Source organism: Sarcophilus harrisii, chromosome 6, assembly GCF_902635505.1.
Source record: "Sarcophilus harrisii chromosome 6, mSarHar1.11, whole genome shotgun sequence".
Lineage (NCBI taxonomy): Eukaryota > Metazoa > Chordata > Mammalia > Dasyuromorphia > Dasyuridae > Sarcophilus > Sarcophilus harrisii.
Window position 1 is genome coordinate 221,443,962 of NC_045431.1, and position 20,054 is coordinate 221,464,015.

The following is a 20,054-nucleotide window of genomic DNA, read 5'->3' on the forward strand; positions in this document are numbered from 1 at the left end:
CCCGGGATGTCCCAGTGAAAGAAGTGACCCACTCACCTGGGTGAATCAGACAGGAGTCGCACTCATTCTCCTCGTTCCGGCAGCAGGGGATCGTGTAGCCCACGACTTCTTTCTTCCCCGGGCACACACACTCGATCTGGTCATATTCACAGCACTCCCGACACATGATGTTCCATTCGGCCCCGGGACAGGCTTCATTGATCACCGTGTACTCTGAAACCCAAATCAAAAGCAGCCAGATGAGGAGATCCAGGTCATTACTGTAAATCACTGCAGTGATACTCTCTAGGATATTGATTCCCTGGAAACCGGTGGTTTCAACAAACATTTATTAAGCACCACCTGTATACAAGGCAATGTTTCTAGGAATATTTAAAAAAAAAAGATGAGCAAGTGAAAATTATATTCACCAAATAAATACAATTTTTTTTGAGGGAAAAGCATTGACAACTGAAAAAAAAATCAGAAAATTCTTTGGGACAGAGGAAGAAGCCCTTAAACTGAGCCTTGAAGGAAGTTAGGAATTCTAAGAGAACTTGGTTATAGGAGGGAAAAGCATAAAGAGAAGTCTATAGAAAGGGATAGAAATAGGAGATGCATTTCCAAATATAAGGAGTACAGTAAGTAGGTCAGTTAGACTGTAAAGTAGAGGATATAAAAGAGAAATATGAAATCCATCTGGAAGTACTGGAGGGAGCCAGATTAGAAAACTTTTACGTGCCCACCAGAAGAGTTTATATTTTACCCTTGAGTCAATGAGTAGAGTCGATACTCTACTTATACAAAAGAATAATATGGTCAAACCCAGATTTCAAGAATCTCAGTTGGACAAAGTGTATGGAAGAAGGGAGAGACTAGAAGCAGAGAGGCCGGGAGATAAGAGTAGACCAGGCAAGAGGGGATAAAAGCTTATTTTGATTTATATTTCTTTTATTATTAGTCATTTGGAGCTTTTTTTCATGGGAAATTCAAATTAAAGCAATTCTGAGATTTTATCTTATACCCATTAGAGTAGAAAAAAATGACAGATGTTGGAGGAGCTGTGAGAAGCTTGAAGTGGAGATAAAGTAAAGAGAAGTTGTAAAAGTGGAATCAATAGAACCTGGCCACTGATCACACTCAATGACAGGCAAAAGACTAACGAATGGAGGATGTCAAAGTTTCCAGCTTGGATGAGTGAAGAGGAAAGAAAAAAAAAAAGTCTTCCTCCAAGTAGATTATTACAGGTGAAAGGTCTTCTCCCTTTTTGGCCAATTACTAGATAACTTTCTCAGAGCTTCAGAGCAATGTCTCTGGGTACCCAGCAGGCCTTGTACATGGTACCCCCATTGCTGATAGACTGACAGCTCAAAAAAGTATTTGAGATTCAACAGAACTGAGATGTAACCTACTTACACCAGGTGTTTTTGCTCATAAGAAACAGTGCTCCTTTCTGGGAAGGACTTTTATTCAATTTTTAAAATATGTATATTTATAGCACATTTACACCCCTAACTTTCTGGAAAAGAAACCCGCCAGCCATATGGTGAAATCCAACTATAGAAATTCCCCATAAGGAGACACAGCCAGAGGCCTGCCCAGTGAGAACCCAGGCCAAAATGTGTGCTTTAGATGTCTCTTGAGATCTCGGAAAAGACTTTTTAGGAATGAAAGGGATAAAAGGTGAACCTGGAGAGACTGAACAGCATCTGGAGAAGTGACAAATATACCAGGACCCCCAGACTACACAATCTTCCCATTGCCCAATCGTTCCCACTGGCTAAATTCCAAATGCAAAGACATGATTATTTAAATGAGTATCTCCTCTCCAAAGCAACAGTGAGGTTAGAGCCTAGGGATTGGATTGGACAGAACTGAATGTGCTGTCCTTCCATTGGGGTCAGCCGGGAAAAGAAATTCTGCCTTTGAAACTTACCATCTCCCTCAAAAATCATTTGAAAATCATTTGAAAATGAACATTCCAAATCACTAATAACTACAAAAATTCAAATTCTAAAAATATCTTATTTATATCATTTGTTTTTATATAATAGAATTTCCTCCCAGTACCTTACCTACCTACTCCCAGAAAGCCATTTCATAAAAACAATATTTTTTTTAAAAATTCAAAAAAAAGGATCAATACACCAAAGAAATTCGAAAATGTCTGCAGTGATGTAGACTCATGGACCTCACTTCTCTGCAAAGGAGAGGGATGATTCAGGTCTTCTCTTATCTCTTCTTTGGAATCAAATTTGCTCTTTACAAATTCACAACATTCATTTTTGATTGTTTTGCAGTTCTTATTCTTTTTATAACATTATAGTCATTCTGTATGTTGTCCATGTTCACTCTGCATCAGATCATATAAGTTTTCCCATGATTCTTTGTATGCATCATATTCATCATTTCTTGTAGCACTGTAATGTCCCTTTTCATTCACATATTGTTCAGCATTTCATAATCACTGGACATCTGATTTGTTCTCAGGTCTTTGCTACTACATAAAACGCCGCTTTAGATATTTTGATGTTATATGGGAGGTTTTTTTTTTTATTACCAATGACCTACTTGAAATTTATGTCTTATAGTAAAATTTCTGAGTCAAAAGGGGTGGACATTTTAGTAATTTTATTTGCATAATTCCAAATTGCTTTCTAGAATGGTTATACAGATTCAGAGCTCTACCAACAATGAAAAGTGGATCAATCTTCCCACAGTCCCTCCATCGATGATTATTTCTATATTTTGTCCATTTTATCATTTTGCTGAGTGTGATTTGTTTTGATTTATATTTCTTTTATTATTAGTCATTTGGAGCTTTCTTTCCCAGTAAATTCAAATTAAAACAATTCTGAGATTTTATCTCATACCTAGCAGAGTGAGGAAAAATGACAAATGTTGGGGGAGCTGTGAGAAGATGGGCATACTTATGTACTCCTGGTAGAACTATGAATTGGCCCAGCAATTCAAGAAAGAATTTGGAACTATGCTCTAAAAGTTCCTAAATCGTGCATCCCCTTTGACCCAACTCTATAAATAATAGGCTTGTACCCCCAAAGAGATATTTACAAAAAAAATCTAATTACAGCTTTTTTTTTTGTAGAATTGGAAACTAAAGGAAGGCTCACCTGCCAGGAAATAGTAAAAGAAATTATGGCATATTATTATAATAGGTACAAGAAATAATAAAATGGACTATTTCAGAGGAAACTGAGAAGACTTCTATGAACAAATGCAGAGTAAAGCAGAGCCAAGGGAACAATTTATACAATGATAATAACACTGTTGAGAAAAACAACCTTGAAAGACTTGATAAATCTGACCAATTTAATGATAAACCAGAGTCCAAAGAACTGAAAATGAAATGTGTTTTCCCTTTCCTGTCAAAGAGATGATGGATTTAAAATGCATGTTGAAACATAGCTTTTTGGACATGGTCAATGTGGGAGTTGTTTTTCTGGACTATGCATATTTGTTATGAGGGTTTTATTTTTCAGACTTTTTTATTATTCAATCGAGGATAGAAGGAAGGAAGCTAACAAATACTTGGAAAAATAAATAAATAATGAATTAATAAATAAAGGAATAAATAGTTGTTTAAAAGAAAGAGATATATTAGTTTGGTGATGATGGACAAATCATTTCATCTCTCTTGGTCCTAGTTTCCTCAGCTACATAATGGGTATTATAATGCCTATAGTCCTTACCTTACAGAATTGTTTCAGACTCAAATGGGGGTTAAATACTTTGGAAACTTTAAGGAGCTATATAAATGTCTGTGTTATTATCCAAAACCTATCCACAGTCTTGTAAACCTTCAAGAGCTATAGAAATGGGAGTTATTGTTAGGTGTAACTATATCATTAAGGCTTAGAAATGTGTCCTTGAGGAGGGCAATTACAGTATTCCTTGAGCCCCAAGATGGCCCACTTAAAAACGTTTTCACTGACTAGAAGCTGGAGGGGTTCATAGAGAAACAGATCAATAGTCCATAAAAAAATATGTGTTTTCTTAGCACCTTCCTCCTCAGAGACTAAAACCCATAAAGATAAAATACAGTTAAGCCTTAGAGCATTCCACTGAGGTGAGTCCAGAGTATACAGAGGTGAAGGAACTTACCTATAGTCAGACGACCAAATAGAGGTAAGGGAGCTCTAGGGTCACTTACAAGGGAAGTACTTCCAGAAGCCTGAGCTCTGAGAGGTGGAGATTAAAAAGACCTTTACAATCATGACTTGTTTCCAAGGCAAGCTTTTCTGGGGAATGACCAACTTGGAACCACATGCTCGGAATAAAGAGCCAAACTCTGTGATTTTGGTCCTGCTCTGGAATCCTAGGAAGAACAGGACCTTCTGTGGACAAGTTTCTATTGCTGCAGATTATCAGAAAGGGGGGCTTTGTATGTAAAAGATCCCCCCAGTTAAAAATCCTAAACACCAAAGTTTTCATTCATATAACCTGAGAACTCTGCACATTGGCAAGCATCAGAAAATTTCTAAAAATTGGAGCTCTTACAAAGCTGACTCTTCCAACTCTGGCACAAATGGAGTTAGAGTTGAATCATCTTCAGAATGAGAATGTCAGCTCTTTACACGTTGACCTTTTCCCTCTTCCCCCACCAGACCTGAGACTTCCACATCTGGAAGATGAAAGGTTTAAAAGCTTTTCTTTCTTTCCTAACTTTCCTTCCTCCCTTCCTCCTTCCTTTCCTCCTTCCCTCCTTCTCTCCCTCCCTTCCTTCCTTCTTTCCTTTCTTCCTTCCTTCCATCCTTTCATCCATCCTTCCTTCCCTCCCTTCATTCATTTACTTATGTGTTCATCTACTCATTCATTCACTCACTCATTTATTTATTCATTCATTCATTATTCACTCAATTTGTTCATTCATTCATTCACTTTGTCATTTACTCATTTTAATTCACTCCTTCATGAGATTTTACCTTATCTAGTCAAGTACCAACATACTATAGTGCTTGCAGCTAAATGTGTCAATGAAGTCAAGAAAGCCTAAATTCAAATTCAGTTTTATACACTTACTAGTTGAGTGAGTCTTGGCAAGTCACTTAACTTCTGTCTCCCTGCTTCCTCGATTGTAAAAAAATGGGAATAATTACAACACTTACCTCCTAGGATTGTTGTAAGAATCAAATGAGATGACACTTGTGAAGTGCTTTGCAAAATTAAAATACTTATAAATGTTATTATGCACTCCCTCATTTTACAGATGGGGAAACCGAGGCCGAAAGAACATTAATGATTTGTTACAGTCACACAGTCACTTATTATTATTGTTGCTTGTTGTTGTAAGGCCATCCTCAAATCATACCTCTATCTATACCCTTCAGTTCACCATCACACTTCCACCTGTAGGTCCTCTTTCTATGTTATCTTCCCTATTAGGATGTCACCCTTGAGGACAGACCTTGCTTTGTTTCCTTGTTTTGTATCTTCAGAACTTAATAGATATTTTCCATCTATCCATCCATCCATTCCTTCAATCTTTAAATGAAGGGAATGTTTCACCTCTGTCTTTGTATTCCCAGATTTAATAAAGTGCCTGACCCATGTTAAGTTTTTAATAAAAGCACATGGATTGATTAATTGATTGATTGGCTCAAAGTTGGAAGTAGCTAAGTGACAAAATGGAGCGTCAGTAGAATCAGGGAGATCTATATTCAAATTCAGCCTCAGACATTCTACAAATTGTATGACAGGAGCAAATCATTTAACTTCAATAAGAGTCATAATAGCACCTCACCTTGAAGGTGGCTGTGAGGAGTAAATGAGGGAATATTTTTAAAGTACTTATCACAGTGCCTGGGACACGGTTGGTACTCAATAATTGCTTGTTCTCTTCCCCATTAGTCCATCTTGAATAATAATAACTACATAAAATCACAATACACTAGCAAATCTTTATGTGGTACCTTCAAGTTGACCAAACACAATGTGTGAGGGGGGATTCCAATTCAAGCCTTCCTGATTCTGTACCCTGGCTGGTCTAACAGAGATTCCCTCTACTTGTCACCCTGACTGTGATCATCTCCAGTGAGGAGGAAGGAACCCACTGTCTCCTCATGCAGTTCATCCCAGCTTTGGACAGCTCTCATCATTAGCACTCCCAAGCTCCAATGTGCTTCCTAGTACATCCTACCCATTGTTTACTTTTCATCCTAGTAGACAGAGAATAACTAATTCAACACTTTTCAAATACCTAGGATCCCAAAAGCAGAAGGTCATAGGTCTTAGGAAGAGACCCTAGAGGCTATTTAAGCTGACTCTTATTTAACAAATAAGAAAACTGAGACTTGAAGAGCATTAATGACCTGTTACAGTCAGAACTAGGATTTTTATGCTGTTCCCTCCCTATTGCCCCAAGTCTTCTCTTCTCCAGCAAAAACATTCCCCAATTCAGCTGATACACCTAGCACATGAACTCTGGGTCTTCCACCATGTTGTGTATTCTCCTCTGGATATTCTTCAGCTTATTTATCTCTTTTGAACAGTGAAGGAAAAATGAAAACAATTGTTTCCATGGTCAAAAGAAATATTACAGAAGGTCTTTCCAAAATCCCACTGTTCTCTACCAAAATGCTACAAGTTATTTCTTGTTTCTCTTGATTTACATTGGGGTATTTTAAGCTAACTGGTCTTTATGATTTAATTTTATGGGATGGATTCATTTTCAACCAACAGGAATTTTGTGTCTAAATGAACCAGACTTATTTTTAAAACAACTCTCATTTCTCAAGCCCCATGAGATCTTAGAAAATAAAAAGAAAAAAAAAAGCGGGGGGAGTATTTCAAAGAGAATTATAGTTATGACATTCAGCTAGCATTGACTAAGTCTACTGTGTTCCAAATACTGTTTTAGGCCCTTAAAATACAAATGGAAAAGGGAAATGATTCCTGTTCTTAAGAAATTTACATATTTTTATTTATTTGTTTTAGTTTTTATTGATTTTTTTTTCCACACAGAAGTTTAAATTCAGACTTGAAAGGGACCTGAAGGGCCTTCCCGTCTGATTCTTTGTTTTGCAAATGAGGAAACTGAGGTGTGGGGAAATCCAGTGATTTGCCCAGAATCACATGATGATTAAGTGTCTAAAATAGGATTAGAATCTAGATATTCATGGTGTCAAGTCCATTGCTCAATGCACCAAGTTGTCTTTTAATGAATATGATATGTTTAACATATATTGGACTGCTAGGGGAGGAGTGGGGGAAGGAGAGGAAAATTTGGAACACAAGGTTTTGCAAGGGTCAGTGTTGGAAAATTATCCGTGCATATGTTTTGAAAATAAAAAGCTTTAAAAAATGAATTCGGTATAAGTAGAAATCAGGTAATACTGAAACCTTGGTATTATCAGTACTATCACTGCCATCTTCATTGTTATATATATATTCCTTCAATTTCCTACCCATGGAGCCAAAGAAGTTGACACTCTACTAGAAGTGACAATGTAAATATAAATAATTGAATGCAAAGCAGCTAGATGGATACTTGGGTAGAAGACTGAAATTAGAGTCAGGAAGAGTTGAGTTTAGATTCAATCTCAAACCTTACTATCTATGTGGTTTTGGGCACTTCATATAACCTGTATCAGCCTCAGTTCCCTTATCTCTAAAATAAGGTTGATAATTATAGCACTTTCATCTTAGAAGTGTTGTGAAGATCAAATGAGATAACATATACAAAGTGCTTTGTAAACTTTAAGGTATGATATAAATATTAGTTATTATTATTATTAGAAAATAATAAAAAGTTAAGTTAATCTATTATGACTTTTTTTTTCCCATGGATATCTATAAGTTCTTCCTTACTTGCCTTCTTCTTATTCAGCACCTCAAGGGTTGATGAGTCCTAGAATTCATTCTTTATTATGCAGTCATTTTTTAATTAATCCCCCCTTTTTCATTTTTCTAAACACAAACCTATTTCTTATATTATATACCCTAGGCAAGGATACAAGTTCTCTATGTATTCCTTTTTTAAGGTAGTAAATAGGCCTTAGGTAATATCTGTTGAATAGAGATAGAGGGGATAATAAGAAAGGCCTTTAAGGACTTCCTTATACCTAAACTGTGAAAGAAACCAGGATTAGCTCTGTCCATCCTTGCTCCACAACCAGGACTCATGGTGCATCCAATTTTATGAATCAAAATTCTAATGATCCAATATGCCATCAGCCAAGACCTTCAGTTACAAGGAGCCCATGGATAACCTGGCAAAAACATGGAATGAAGGAATACAAAATTTATGATTTAATTTTATGGGATGGATTTTATAAATATAAAAAATAAATAATTAGAGGTAGGTGCTATTAGGGTGCTATTATGACCCTCATTGGAGTTAAATAAATATAATATAATAAGATTAAAAAAATAAGTGCCCATTTGGGTGACACTATCCCCCACTCACCTGCCTTGTAATCTTGATTATTTTAGAGTTACCATATTGTCAGGAGACCATAGTCTAAGCTTGACTAGACTTCCATCCTCAGCTAGCTCTATGATCTTTCTTCATCCATTGGTTTTCTTCATCTTAGAAGCATAAACTGAAACCTAGAGCTAGGGAAGTACTTGGCTCTGATGAGATATTGAGGGAACGAGACCTAAAATGGGGGGGATTTGTAAAGAGGCAAATTTAGGCTTGAATTAAGGAAAGATTTCCCAATTAGAGTTATCCCAAAGCTGAATGGACCACTTGGAGGGGTAATGGGGTCCCAATAGAGAGAGACATTTAAGCAATGACTAGGTGAACAGTGGTTGGAGATAAATCAAACATGAGTCTTGGATGGTTTCTGAGTTGCTTTCCAATGCAGAGACTCTGAGGGTTTTGTGATTCAGGATATCAGAGATTTGCTTTCCAGTGCCATTTTTATAGCATCATAGATTAAGAGCCATCAGATCCAACCCTTTGGTTTTATGAACCCACTCTATGGATAGGGAAACTGAGGCACCTACAGGCTAGGTTACTTGCCAAGGGTCACACAATTAATTAACTTTTGAGACAGAACTCAACTCAGGTTATCTTGACCCCCAAGTTCCGCACTCTTTCCCTTATGCCACCTAGAAAAAAGGTAAGAAGAATCTGTTGTTTTGAGGGCCACATACCCTGCTCTTTTCTTTCCTGTTCTGAAGCTCTGAACATCAGGAGCACATCACTGTTCTCTGAAATTCTCTGGTACTTGGGACTACTCCCAGTTCTCAGAATTCATAGCTCTAGTTTATACATTGACTCATTATTATCTAATACTTGGAATATTTATAAGTTAGGGCTGAGAAACAAAGTAGCCTCATGAGTAGAGGGTGAGCCTTTTAGGCAGGAAACCTTGAGTTCAAATCCTGATTTTCATACAAACTATCTCTGTGACCATAGATTAGTTATTTAAGAACTCAGAGCTACCAGGAATTTTCTAAAATTATGAATTACACATAAGTTGCCAAGCTGCATTGATGGAGAGAATCTCAACACTAAGAGCTTTCCATGGAGATGAAATCACAGATTCAGAGCAGAAAAACAAAGATAAAGCTATTAGGTTTAATGGAAAGACTTTGGAGATACCCATGTCTGAATTCCTGCCCTGCTACTTACCAGCAGAATAGTCCTGGGAAAATAATAATATCTAGCACTTCCATGGCACTTTAAAGTTTGCAAAGTGCTCTACAAACGTCATTTTAGTTGTTCCTCACAATTATCCTGGTAGCTAGACGATGCTCTTGACCCAGTTTACAGATAAGGAAACTGAGGCTTACAGAGATTAAATGACCGGCTCAAGTCACACAGTCTTCTGATTCCACATCCTGTGCTCCATATACTGAATCCCATCTATCCAAATCAGTAGCATCAAACAATGTTCTGTGGGAGGCATCAGTTCTCGCTTTTAGTGTCATTTCCATGGTACATATATATCCCAACTTCCTCTGCTAACTACAACTTTTTCTTTCATGGATATCTATAAGTTCTTCCAGAATTTACTGGCCTTCTTCTTATTTACCATCTCAAGGGGTGAGAAGTCCTAGAATTCATTCTCTACTACATAGTCATTTTAAAAAACTAACTCCACCCTTTCCATTTTTCTAAACAAAAATCTACTTTTTATATGATATATTCTGGGCAAGGATCCAAAATCCCAATGTATTCCTTTTTTAAAGATGGTAAATAGACTTTAACTAAACTAAGAAACCTGTTTTCCCTAAAGCCCTATTAATATGCCCAAGGAAAAAATTTCAGATTGTCATAAAGCCTAATGAGAAAATGGATATAAAGACCTTTAGAAGAAGAAACTATATGCAAACAGAAGTAATTATTGCCACTCCCTGGCCAAAGGAAAAATCATCAAGCCTTTTCTTAAGACACAGATGGCTACAAAAATACCGGAAGTAGGCAATGAGCTCTTATTCACAGAACTATAAATACATGGTGTTTCCAAGGTGTCTAATCATACTTCCATAATGGAATGTTGGCTTCCTCCCACTTCCTTCTTCACCAGCCCTCCCTTCGACATCCATCTCACGGCATCCTCAAGAAAGACACGTCTCACCTCCTGCTGTTGTTCTTCAGAAATAAAATTCCACATCCTCACTGACTGGGACATCTCCAAGACACCAAAACTTGGACTGAGCTCCCTTGGCTGCTTTTCCTTTCTCAATTGGGGGTAGTGTTGGAGAGAAGCTAAAAAAATCTAAGAATGATAGATAGTTCCTGCTGGGGTGTTTCAAAATTGGGGGACTTCTTTTTTGAGAGGTTCACGAGATGCCCGAACAATATAGAAAAGCAAAACCATTCAATGGACTGATAATTTTACATTATTGTCCATCTCAATGAAATGGACTCATTAGGTCATAATATTCCGTCTACCACTTCTGGGGTTTTGCTCAAGGTGGTCCCCTTAAGGCTGAACTGTCAGCCCACCCTCAAAGCTTGACTCAGGAGCTACCTCTCACATGATGCTCTTCAATTATCAGCATTCTTCCCTTTTGAAGTTATTTCATATGTCTCTTGTTTAATTATTTGTGTGTGTTCTACTCTTCTGGAAGATTATAAACTCCCCAAGAGCAGCAGGGATTATTTTATTTTTATCTTTGAATTTTCAGAGTCTAGCACAATGCTGGGGATATTTTTTTTTCTTTTGCACTGGAACTGTGATTATTCTGGCATAGAGAAATCACAAGGAGGAAATTCCCTCTCTCATTGCACCATATACAACTACTGAATATACATATATATATATTTACACAAAAATGTGTTGTGTGCTTATGTACCTGCACATGCAATAATCATGTGTACACTGTATACATGTAGAACATATATACATATATTGTATAAAATATGACATTGATTATGAAGTGGGAATGATAATAGCATCTATTTTACAGAGTTTTTGTGAGAATCAATGATTTATTTGTAAAGTGCTTAGCACAGTGCCTGACATATCATAGGTGCTTATTGTTTCTTTCTCTCCTTCCTTTCTTCCTTTCTTCCTCCCTCCCTTCTTTCCTTCCTTCCTTCCTTCATTTCCTCCTTTCTTCTTTCCTTCCCTCTAGCAGTCAGATACAACCTATGGACCTCTTCTCAGAAAATGTTTTTTTTAAATGCATAAAATAAAATACATTGGACTACAAAGGAAAGAAATTATATTGAAATAGACACTAAATGATTTGTAATACACAGGTCTTCTAAAATCACAATACATGTCCTCTCCTTTATGGATCTGTTAGCCTACATGTTAAAAAAAAATAGATGCTATAAAGTAATTACCTCATTTTACCCCCAAGGAAGCTGAAACCTGGGAAAGTTGAGTCATTTCCTAAGGTCACACACATATTATATGGCAAATCTGAGATTTGAATTAAGATCCTCACACCTAAAAGTCCCAGACTCCAGTTTCCTAAGGAATTGAGATAATATACCAGAATCTTTTTAGGACCACAGTGGACCTCAAAAACAAACAGTGACCTTAACTGAACTATTTTAGGGACCATGTTCTAATTAATTCCACATCCAAGCCAGGTTTTCTTTTTACCAAGAACAGCTTTCCCAGGACAGATGTTAAGTGTGGAGAGATGTTCAGCATATGAGCTATTTGTCAAGTTATGCCCAAAAGCTCCCTAAGCCTTTTTTCATCAGCTCCAGGCAGGGCAGCCTCTTAATAGCTGCCTCCCCCAACCCTGCATGCTGGGGCAAGGCAGAGTGGAAATTAAGCCCCATGAAGATGCCAGGCTCCACCCATACTCAGAACAGGTGGTTACAAGGAACAGCTCACCCCAGAGGCTAATGCTCTAAAAATAATAATAAATGAGCTTTATTGATAATATTTGTTTCTACATTGACGTCATAAGTGTATATAACCAAATCCCTTCCCCAATAATTAAAACCCTCGTCATGGTGAAAAACAGCCAAGCAAAACTGGCCAACACAATAACCACATAGGACAATTTGCTTCCCAATAATCCCTCACCTTTCTACAGAGAGGAGAGGGTGTGTGCTAAATTATTGTTTTAAAAGTGATTTGAAATTTCACAAACAAGTCTCTCCTATTTCACAAGGTACATTGAAATGTACATTTTATTCAAGTTCAAAAGAAAAAAATTTTGACCAAAAAAAATTATTTACCTGTTTTTTAAGACAAAGATTTGTCTATATAACTACTCAGAGTTCAATTTCTTTTTTAATATTCCTTTCATGTATGATAGTTGTTAATTAAAAAAAAAAACTATTGTCTTCTGTTTTGACAGCAAAGTTCCTGGTATGTATTAGTCATTTAATAAATTGATTTTCATTTTTTCCATTCATTCATTCATTCCTTTATCTATTCATTCACTTTCAGCTCTATCATTCCCTCCAATTCCTGGTGAGTATATACATACATGTATGTATGTATGTGTGAGTATGTATGTATACACATGTGCACAGCTAGGGTACAGTGGATAGAGTACTGAAATCGAGAAGATCAGAGCAGAGTTCCAATCCTACTCAAGATTCTTGCTAGTTAAATCATCCTGAGCAGGTCACTGCCAGCTGCCTCACTTTCCCCATATATAAATGATAATCACAGCACCTACATCCAAGAACTGTTGCACAGTTAAAAATGGGGATAATATTAGTAAAGAGCTTTGAAAACTTTAAAGCACTATACACAGTAAATGATAGCTACTCTCTCTCTCTCTCTCTCTCTCTATATATATATATATATATATATATATATATATATACACACACACATATACATACTACATATAATATACATATATACTTATATACACATATACGTATACATAAACTAAGCCACACTTAGATCCGATGCATTTTCAGCAACCTTGGCAGATGAGTAGGATACAAAGGGTTGATTCATAGAGGGACAGACCTAAAAAAGGAGATCATCTAGGAAAGGAAAACTGAGAGCCATCTAGCGTAGGTAGTTTGTCCAAGGTCGCACAGGCAATAAAGTGTGAGAATCCAGGTCCCCACCTCCAGCTGCAAATCCAGGCTCTTTCTCACTGCCCCATCATCTCCCCGACCCACAAAACACCTTTCTGGAGTTACCGGTTAGAATGAGTGGCCCCATTTTCTAGCTATAGCCCCAAGACAAGCTGTTCCACACAGGACTTCTCTCTCTCCATGGTGGGTTGGTGACAGAGCCAAGAATAGGAGAGCTTTGTCCAACTGTGCTGTAATGACAGACTTTTCAGGCTGGGGGCCACTGACTCGGAAGTTTCTAAAGAGAAGTAGAGTGATGGTTCTCAGGGAGTCAGAGCAGTAGTCTCAGCTGGGAGAACTTCGGGAAAGTAGTACCACGTTTTCTTCTCAACGTGAGGGAAGCCCGCTGGGATGGGAGAAGAGCCTGGTGCAGGCTGAGGGACACCTAAGTCCCAAGTGGGGAGTGAGATAAGAACCTCTTAAAGCAACAGCTGATTGTAGTTTTCAGGCAACAGCTGTGAGGTCTGCTGGTGTGAGATATGTCAGGGGCAGGTGAAGAAAGTGAATTGGACTGATGTGTGTGTGTATGTGTGTGTGTGTGAGAGACAGAGAGAGAGAGAGAGAGAGAGAGAGAGAGAGAGAGAGAGAGAGAGAGAGAGAGAGAGAGAGAGAGAGAGAGAGAGAGAGAGAAACAGAGAGAAACAGAGAGAGAGAGAGAAAAGAGAGGAGAGGGGAGAGAGAGAGAGAGAGAAAAGGAGACAGACAGGCAGAGACTGTGTGTGTGTGTGTGTGTGTGTGTGTGTGTGTGTAATACTAAGTCATCTTAACACCATTAGGGGGAAGGAAGGAAGGAGGGAGGAAGGGAAAAGAGAAGAAAGGAAGAAGAAAGGAAAAAGAAAGAAAGAAAGAAAAGGAAGGAAACAAAGGACTTAATGGAAGAGGCTTAGTTAACAATACTAAGTCATGAATCTAGTCAGAACAGCCAGAGCAAATAAAAACCAGTAAACAGCCTATTTTTGAGAACTTTTATAAACCAATAAAAAATGAAATGAGCAGAACCAGGAACACAATTTATACAGTAACAACAACATTGTATTTTAAAAAAAATACTTCGAAAGGATTAAGAACTATAATCAATAAACTGACCATCCACAATTCCAGAGGACAGATGGTGAAACATGTCATCCATGATAAGAGAGGTCATAAATTCAAGAGCAGTATGTATGAGATGTATATTTTTGTAAACAGTGATCAAATTAATCTGCTTTGTTTGCCTATGGATTTTTGTTACAAGAAAATTGTTTTCTCCCCAATGGTGTGGGGGAAGTAAATATATTTCTGTTCTTTTTTTTTAATAGGCAGGAGTTGCTACAGATGTGGAATATTGCCCACACTTTCTGATGAAGTGATTGTATTATTTGTTTATTACAAGAGACCTCTCATGAAGTGGGAAGATGTTTTTAAGGTAAAAATAAAACATATCAATAAAAGGAAAAATAACCCAGCTCATACTCACATGCCACCCCCCAGGGATCCAGCTCTGGCAAAAACTGCTTCAGTCATTTCCAGACTGCAGAAGTCAGGGTTGCAGTGACTAAGATCCATGAGAATGGACCAATATCATTAAGAGAGCAAGATTCAGCAGGAAGAGAAGAAAGAATGAAGGAAAGGAGGACAAAAGGAAGGAAGAAGGCAAGAAAGAGGGGAAAAGGTAGAGAAGGAAGGAAGGAAGGAAGGAGAGAAAGAGGGAGAAAGGAAGGGAGGTAGGGAGGGAGAGAAAGAAAGAAGCAAGAAAAATAAAGGAAGGGATGAAGAGAGGGAGTAACCGAGAAAGGAAGGAAGAAAGGAAGTAGGGAAGAAAGGAAGGAGTAAAGGAGAAAGAAAGGAAGGAAGAAAACAGGAAGGAAGGAAATAAAGAGGGAAGGAAGGAAGAAAAGAAGGAAGGAACAAAAGAAGGAAGGAAGGAAGGAAGGAAGGAAGGAAGGAAGGAAGGAAGGAAGGAAGGAAGGAAAGAAGGAAGGAAGGAAGAAAGGAAGGAAGGAAGGAAAAGAATGGGGCTTGACAAGGGCCCCCACATATTAGTCTTAAGCCCACTGGTGCAAGAGCCAAAAACTAAAACCCATTCTTTTAAAGAGGGGACAGCTTGCCTCAGTTCGCTTTTCCATTCTCCTGGGAGCTGATCCATTGGAAATCTAATCCAAGTAATCAATAATCATTTATTAAGTGAACCTATTATGTGCCAACCATTATGCTAGATACCAGAGAAACAAAGACACAAACAATATGATGGTGGAAACACACCAACCGGTGGGGGAAGTCAGGAAAGGACTTGCTTAGGAAATGGAATTTAAGGAAAACTTTGAAAAGAACTACGGATTTTAAGACATGAAGACTGGGTCCTATGCTCTTAGTTGTAGAATTGAAAAGGGCCTTATGGGTCACTAAATCTAACTTTTCCACAAGGTCACTGTGCCCTTTCTCTGACTCAGGATCCAGCCTCTGGATGGATTTTCTGTCCACAATTAGGACCACTACAATCCAACAAATGTTCATTAAGTAGCTGCTGCCTGTCCCTCATGCTTGGAATGCTCCCCCTCCACATATTTCTCTCTGGGTTTCTCCGGTCAGTAGGAGACCTTGTCCTGCTCTCCCTCAGCTGCTAATTCTTTCCCTCTGAGATTACAGTTGAATAAACCTTATGGGTACGTGGTTGCTTGCATTAGTAGAATGGGAGCTTCTTGGGGGAAAAGGCTATGTTTTTGCCTTTGTTTGGATCTCAGAACTTAGCACAATACTTGGCACATGGTAAGTGCTCAATAAATGAAAGATTTCTAAGCATTGCTCTGGGTACACAATGACAAAAATGAAATAATTCCTACCCTGAAGGAGCTTATATTCTATTAGAAGGCTACCATTTATATATACATATAAGTAAATTTACTTATTTAGGTGTGTGTGAAATTATATATGTATATGTACAGATATACACAAGCATCTTTATTTGTAAATATACACATTTTAAATATATATTATGTATGTGTGCACACGAGTATAAATTCATTTAATGAGTATATACAAAAATATTATGTCTCATTATGTATATCCCCTGAATCTATCACCTCTCTGTAATGGAAGCTATGTTTTATCGTTAGTCCTTTGGAATCACAGATGGTCACTGTATTAATAATAATTCGTACAACTTCCTGGTTCTTATTGGAGAGAGAGAGAGAAAGAGAGAGAGAGAGAGAGAGAGAGAGAGAGAGAGAGAGAGAGAGAGAGAGAAAGAGTGAGTGGAAGAGAGAGAGAGGGAGAAGGAAAGAGAGAGACAGAGAGGGAAGACAGAGACACATAGACAGAAATAGACAGAAAGACAGAGACAGACAAATAAATACAGACAAACCAAGATGGATAGATAGACAAACAGATAAATATATAGATAGCTATTAACAAACAGATAGAGCAAACAGATGGCTACATAACATAGACCAATTTGTGAAGTGCACAGAAAGGGGTGATGTGGAAAAGCCAGAAATGATAGACCAGAGATGGCTTTAAAGGCCCTTCAGAAGAATTTGTATTTTATCCTAGGGGACATAGGGAGCTATCGAAGCTTCTTGAGCTTCTTGGAATAACATGGGCTTTATGAATATTAATTTTACATCTATGGGGAAGATGGATTAGAGAGGGAAGTGATGAGACATAAGGATCATATAAGGTTCTTAAAATGCAAAATAAAAAGGAAACGATCACTGTCTTCAAAGAGTTTACATTCTATCTACATAGGAGTTGAGGCAAGAAAATACATCAGAATTCAACCAAAACATGCATAACATCAAATAAAGTAATTAAAAATTCAAACTTTACTAAGACTTCTAGGACATACTGAATCAGCATCAACTCACATACTCAACAAGTAGGGAATGGCCTAGCAAATTGTCATCTGAAGGCCCAATTACCACAATATAAGAAATGAGATCATTTAGCATAGTGAATATGGAGCTAGCTTAGTCAAATGAAGCCAATAAATCAACATGAAATTATTAAGTGCCTGCTAGGTGGCAGGAGGGGTACATAGGTGGCTCAGTGGATGGAGCACCAGGCCCGAAATCAATAAGACTCATCTTCCTGATTTTAAATCTGGCCTTAGACACTTCTAGCTGTGGGACCCTGGGCAAGTCATTTCATCCTGCTTGCCTCAGTTTCCTTATCTGTAAGATGAGCTGGAGAAGAAAATGGCAGACTACTCCAGCTCTCTACCAAGTAAACCCCAAATAGGCTCGCAAAGGGTCAGACATGATGGAAAAAATGATTGAACAATGACAAATACTGAAAAAACAGCAAGCAAAATATTTATGAAAAAAAACTCACAGATCCAAGTTCAAGAGTTTCACTTCTATGACTTTAAACTACAGACAAGCTGCCAATCTACATCAGTGGAGAGAGTTTCCATGCTGGGATTTCTCTATAGGGATGAATTCACAAATCTCTATCAAAAAACAAAACAAAACAAAAACCCCAGAATAAATGTACTGACTTCAAGTGTTTAAAAGATGGAAGTCACAGAAAGAAATCTGATTTTAAAATGTGCAAAGAAAAAGAAGGATCCTTCTGAGAGACCCAGGAAGCCCTTGTTGGGTCACTTTTGATACTGGGTTTCTAAGGACTCCCAGAGAGCCAAGCTGCCCAGGTCACCCCACCCTCCACCCCTTGAAGGAATGCTTACAGGAGCTGAAAATTTGGCTCATTAATAAAAGAGCTTTGTTGCTAGCAGTTGACCACGCTTTGATTTTGGCTTCCCTGAAAGCAGTCTCTGCTCCAGGTACCACCAGCTATACCCACAGTAGCCCCTTCATTTCCAGTCACGCTCCCCTGGTCAGTCTACTGAATGCCCGGGCTGGAGACGCCATAAAGGAAGGGGACACAAACAGGATGTGAGGGCTACTGCTTCATACATACACATTTTAAAGCAAATTGTAAATAACTTGGAATTTGTAGTTTTATGGCCAAACCCACTCATCTTCCTGAGATCCAATCTGGCCTCAGATACTTACTAGTTGTGTGACCTTGGACGAGTCACTTCACCCTGCTTGCCTCAGTTTCCTTATCTGTAAAATGAACTGGACAAGGAAATGGGAAATGGCAAAGCACTCCAGCCTCTTTGCCAAGAAAACCCCAAATGGAGTCCTAAAGAGTCAGATATGACGAAACAACAACTAAAATGAATATTTATATTCTGCTTATTCGAATGTTTTTGTGGATGGTTGCTAATTTTGGAGAATTCAAGTCAATTACAAAAAGATCCATGAAGGAAGATTCTATTTACATCCAGAGAAAAAAAAATTATAAATAGAAGTATATGGAGTAGAGTTCTAATTTGTATCTAATGGTAGCTTTCTCTTTACTCCAAACCAATTAATCAAGCTTTCTATCTATCTGTCTGTCTATCTATCTATCTATCTTTTCTGAGGCAATTGAGGTTAAGTGACTTGCCCAGGGTCACACAGCTAGGAAGTATTAAGCTTCTGAGGTCAAATTTGAACTCGGGTCCTCCTGACTTCAGGAATCAAACACTTATTAAGCAATCTATTAGTCACTGTGCTGGGCAAACAAAGAAAATATAACTTGTCCTTAAGGTTCTTTGGTTCTAAAGGACGGATGGTCGTGTGCAAAATATATAGCATACATACAAGGCAAAAGTGATTTGGGAGGGGAGGGGAAAAATTAAAAATGCATGACAGAAAATAAAAGAAAACTTTAAAGGAAGCATAGAAAATCAGGGTAGCTTTAAAAATCATGTATAGTATTTATTATGTATTTCCTCCCCCAAAAGTAAATAATGTAAAATGGAAATTCATAGGGGGAGGAGTATAAAATCCATTTTTAAACTTTAAACAGCATTATTTTAATAATGTTATTATTAATATTAACTCCATCTTTTTCTTAACTCTAGTTAATCAATAAGACAATCAAAGAAGCCCTAATTTGTAGCATTATCTAATTTCTAGAGTCTAAATCAGGTCTCCTTAAACTTTTTCCACTCTCAACTCCCTTTTCACCTGAGAAATTTTATACGACCCTGGGTATATAAGTACATAAAATAAGTATCAAAATAAAACATTTACTGATAACAAATCCTAATTTTGCAGCCCCCACATTTAGTTATGACGCCTTATATGCCACAGTAACCTACAGTTTAAGAAATTTTGTTTTAAATGATCACACTGAAAAATCTAACAAATTAACTCTCAGAACTGATTCCAGCATAAATCTGCTCCCATGCCCATTTCCTCTGGTTGACTACTTCCTTCTGAACCTCCCTGTTTTAAGGAAACCTCTTAGGTCAGCCATTTTCTTTAGATTTTGTTACCTGGATTTAGTTAGGACAAGAAATATAAGCAGGGTCATCATGGGAACTTTCCAGCTTGGAGAGTCGGTGGACTGATCAGGGAAGTCTAACTCACAAAGAAACTAGAAATGGACAGAGGCAGGCAATTGAATTTTTTAATAATGATTTTTTAAATTTTTATTTTCAATTCCAAATTTTCTCCCTTTCTCCATTCCCTCCCTTGCCTACTGAAAGAACAAGAAATATGATAACTATAATACATAGGAAGTCATGCAAAACATATTTCTGTTAAAAGTAAGAAAA

At 37.6% G+C, this 20,054-nt stretch overlaps 1 protein-coding gene across 2 annotated transcripts in view; it reads right to left on the reverse strand.

Moving 5' to 3' along the window:
• The window catches only part of PAMR1 (peptidase domain containing associated with muscle regeneration 1), a 98,850-nt gene that overhangs the window by 65,485 nt on the left and 13,311 nt on the right, over nt 1-20,054 (reverse strand). For both annotated transcript variants that reach the window (XM_003773693.4, XM_023506333.2), the window contains exon 2: nt 37-213. In XM_003773693.4, coding sequence (XP_003773741.4) covers nt 37-213 — 177 coding nt within the window. The remainder of the gene's footprint in view (nt 1-36; nt 214-20,054) is intronic.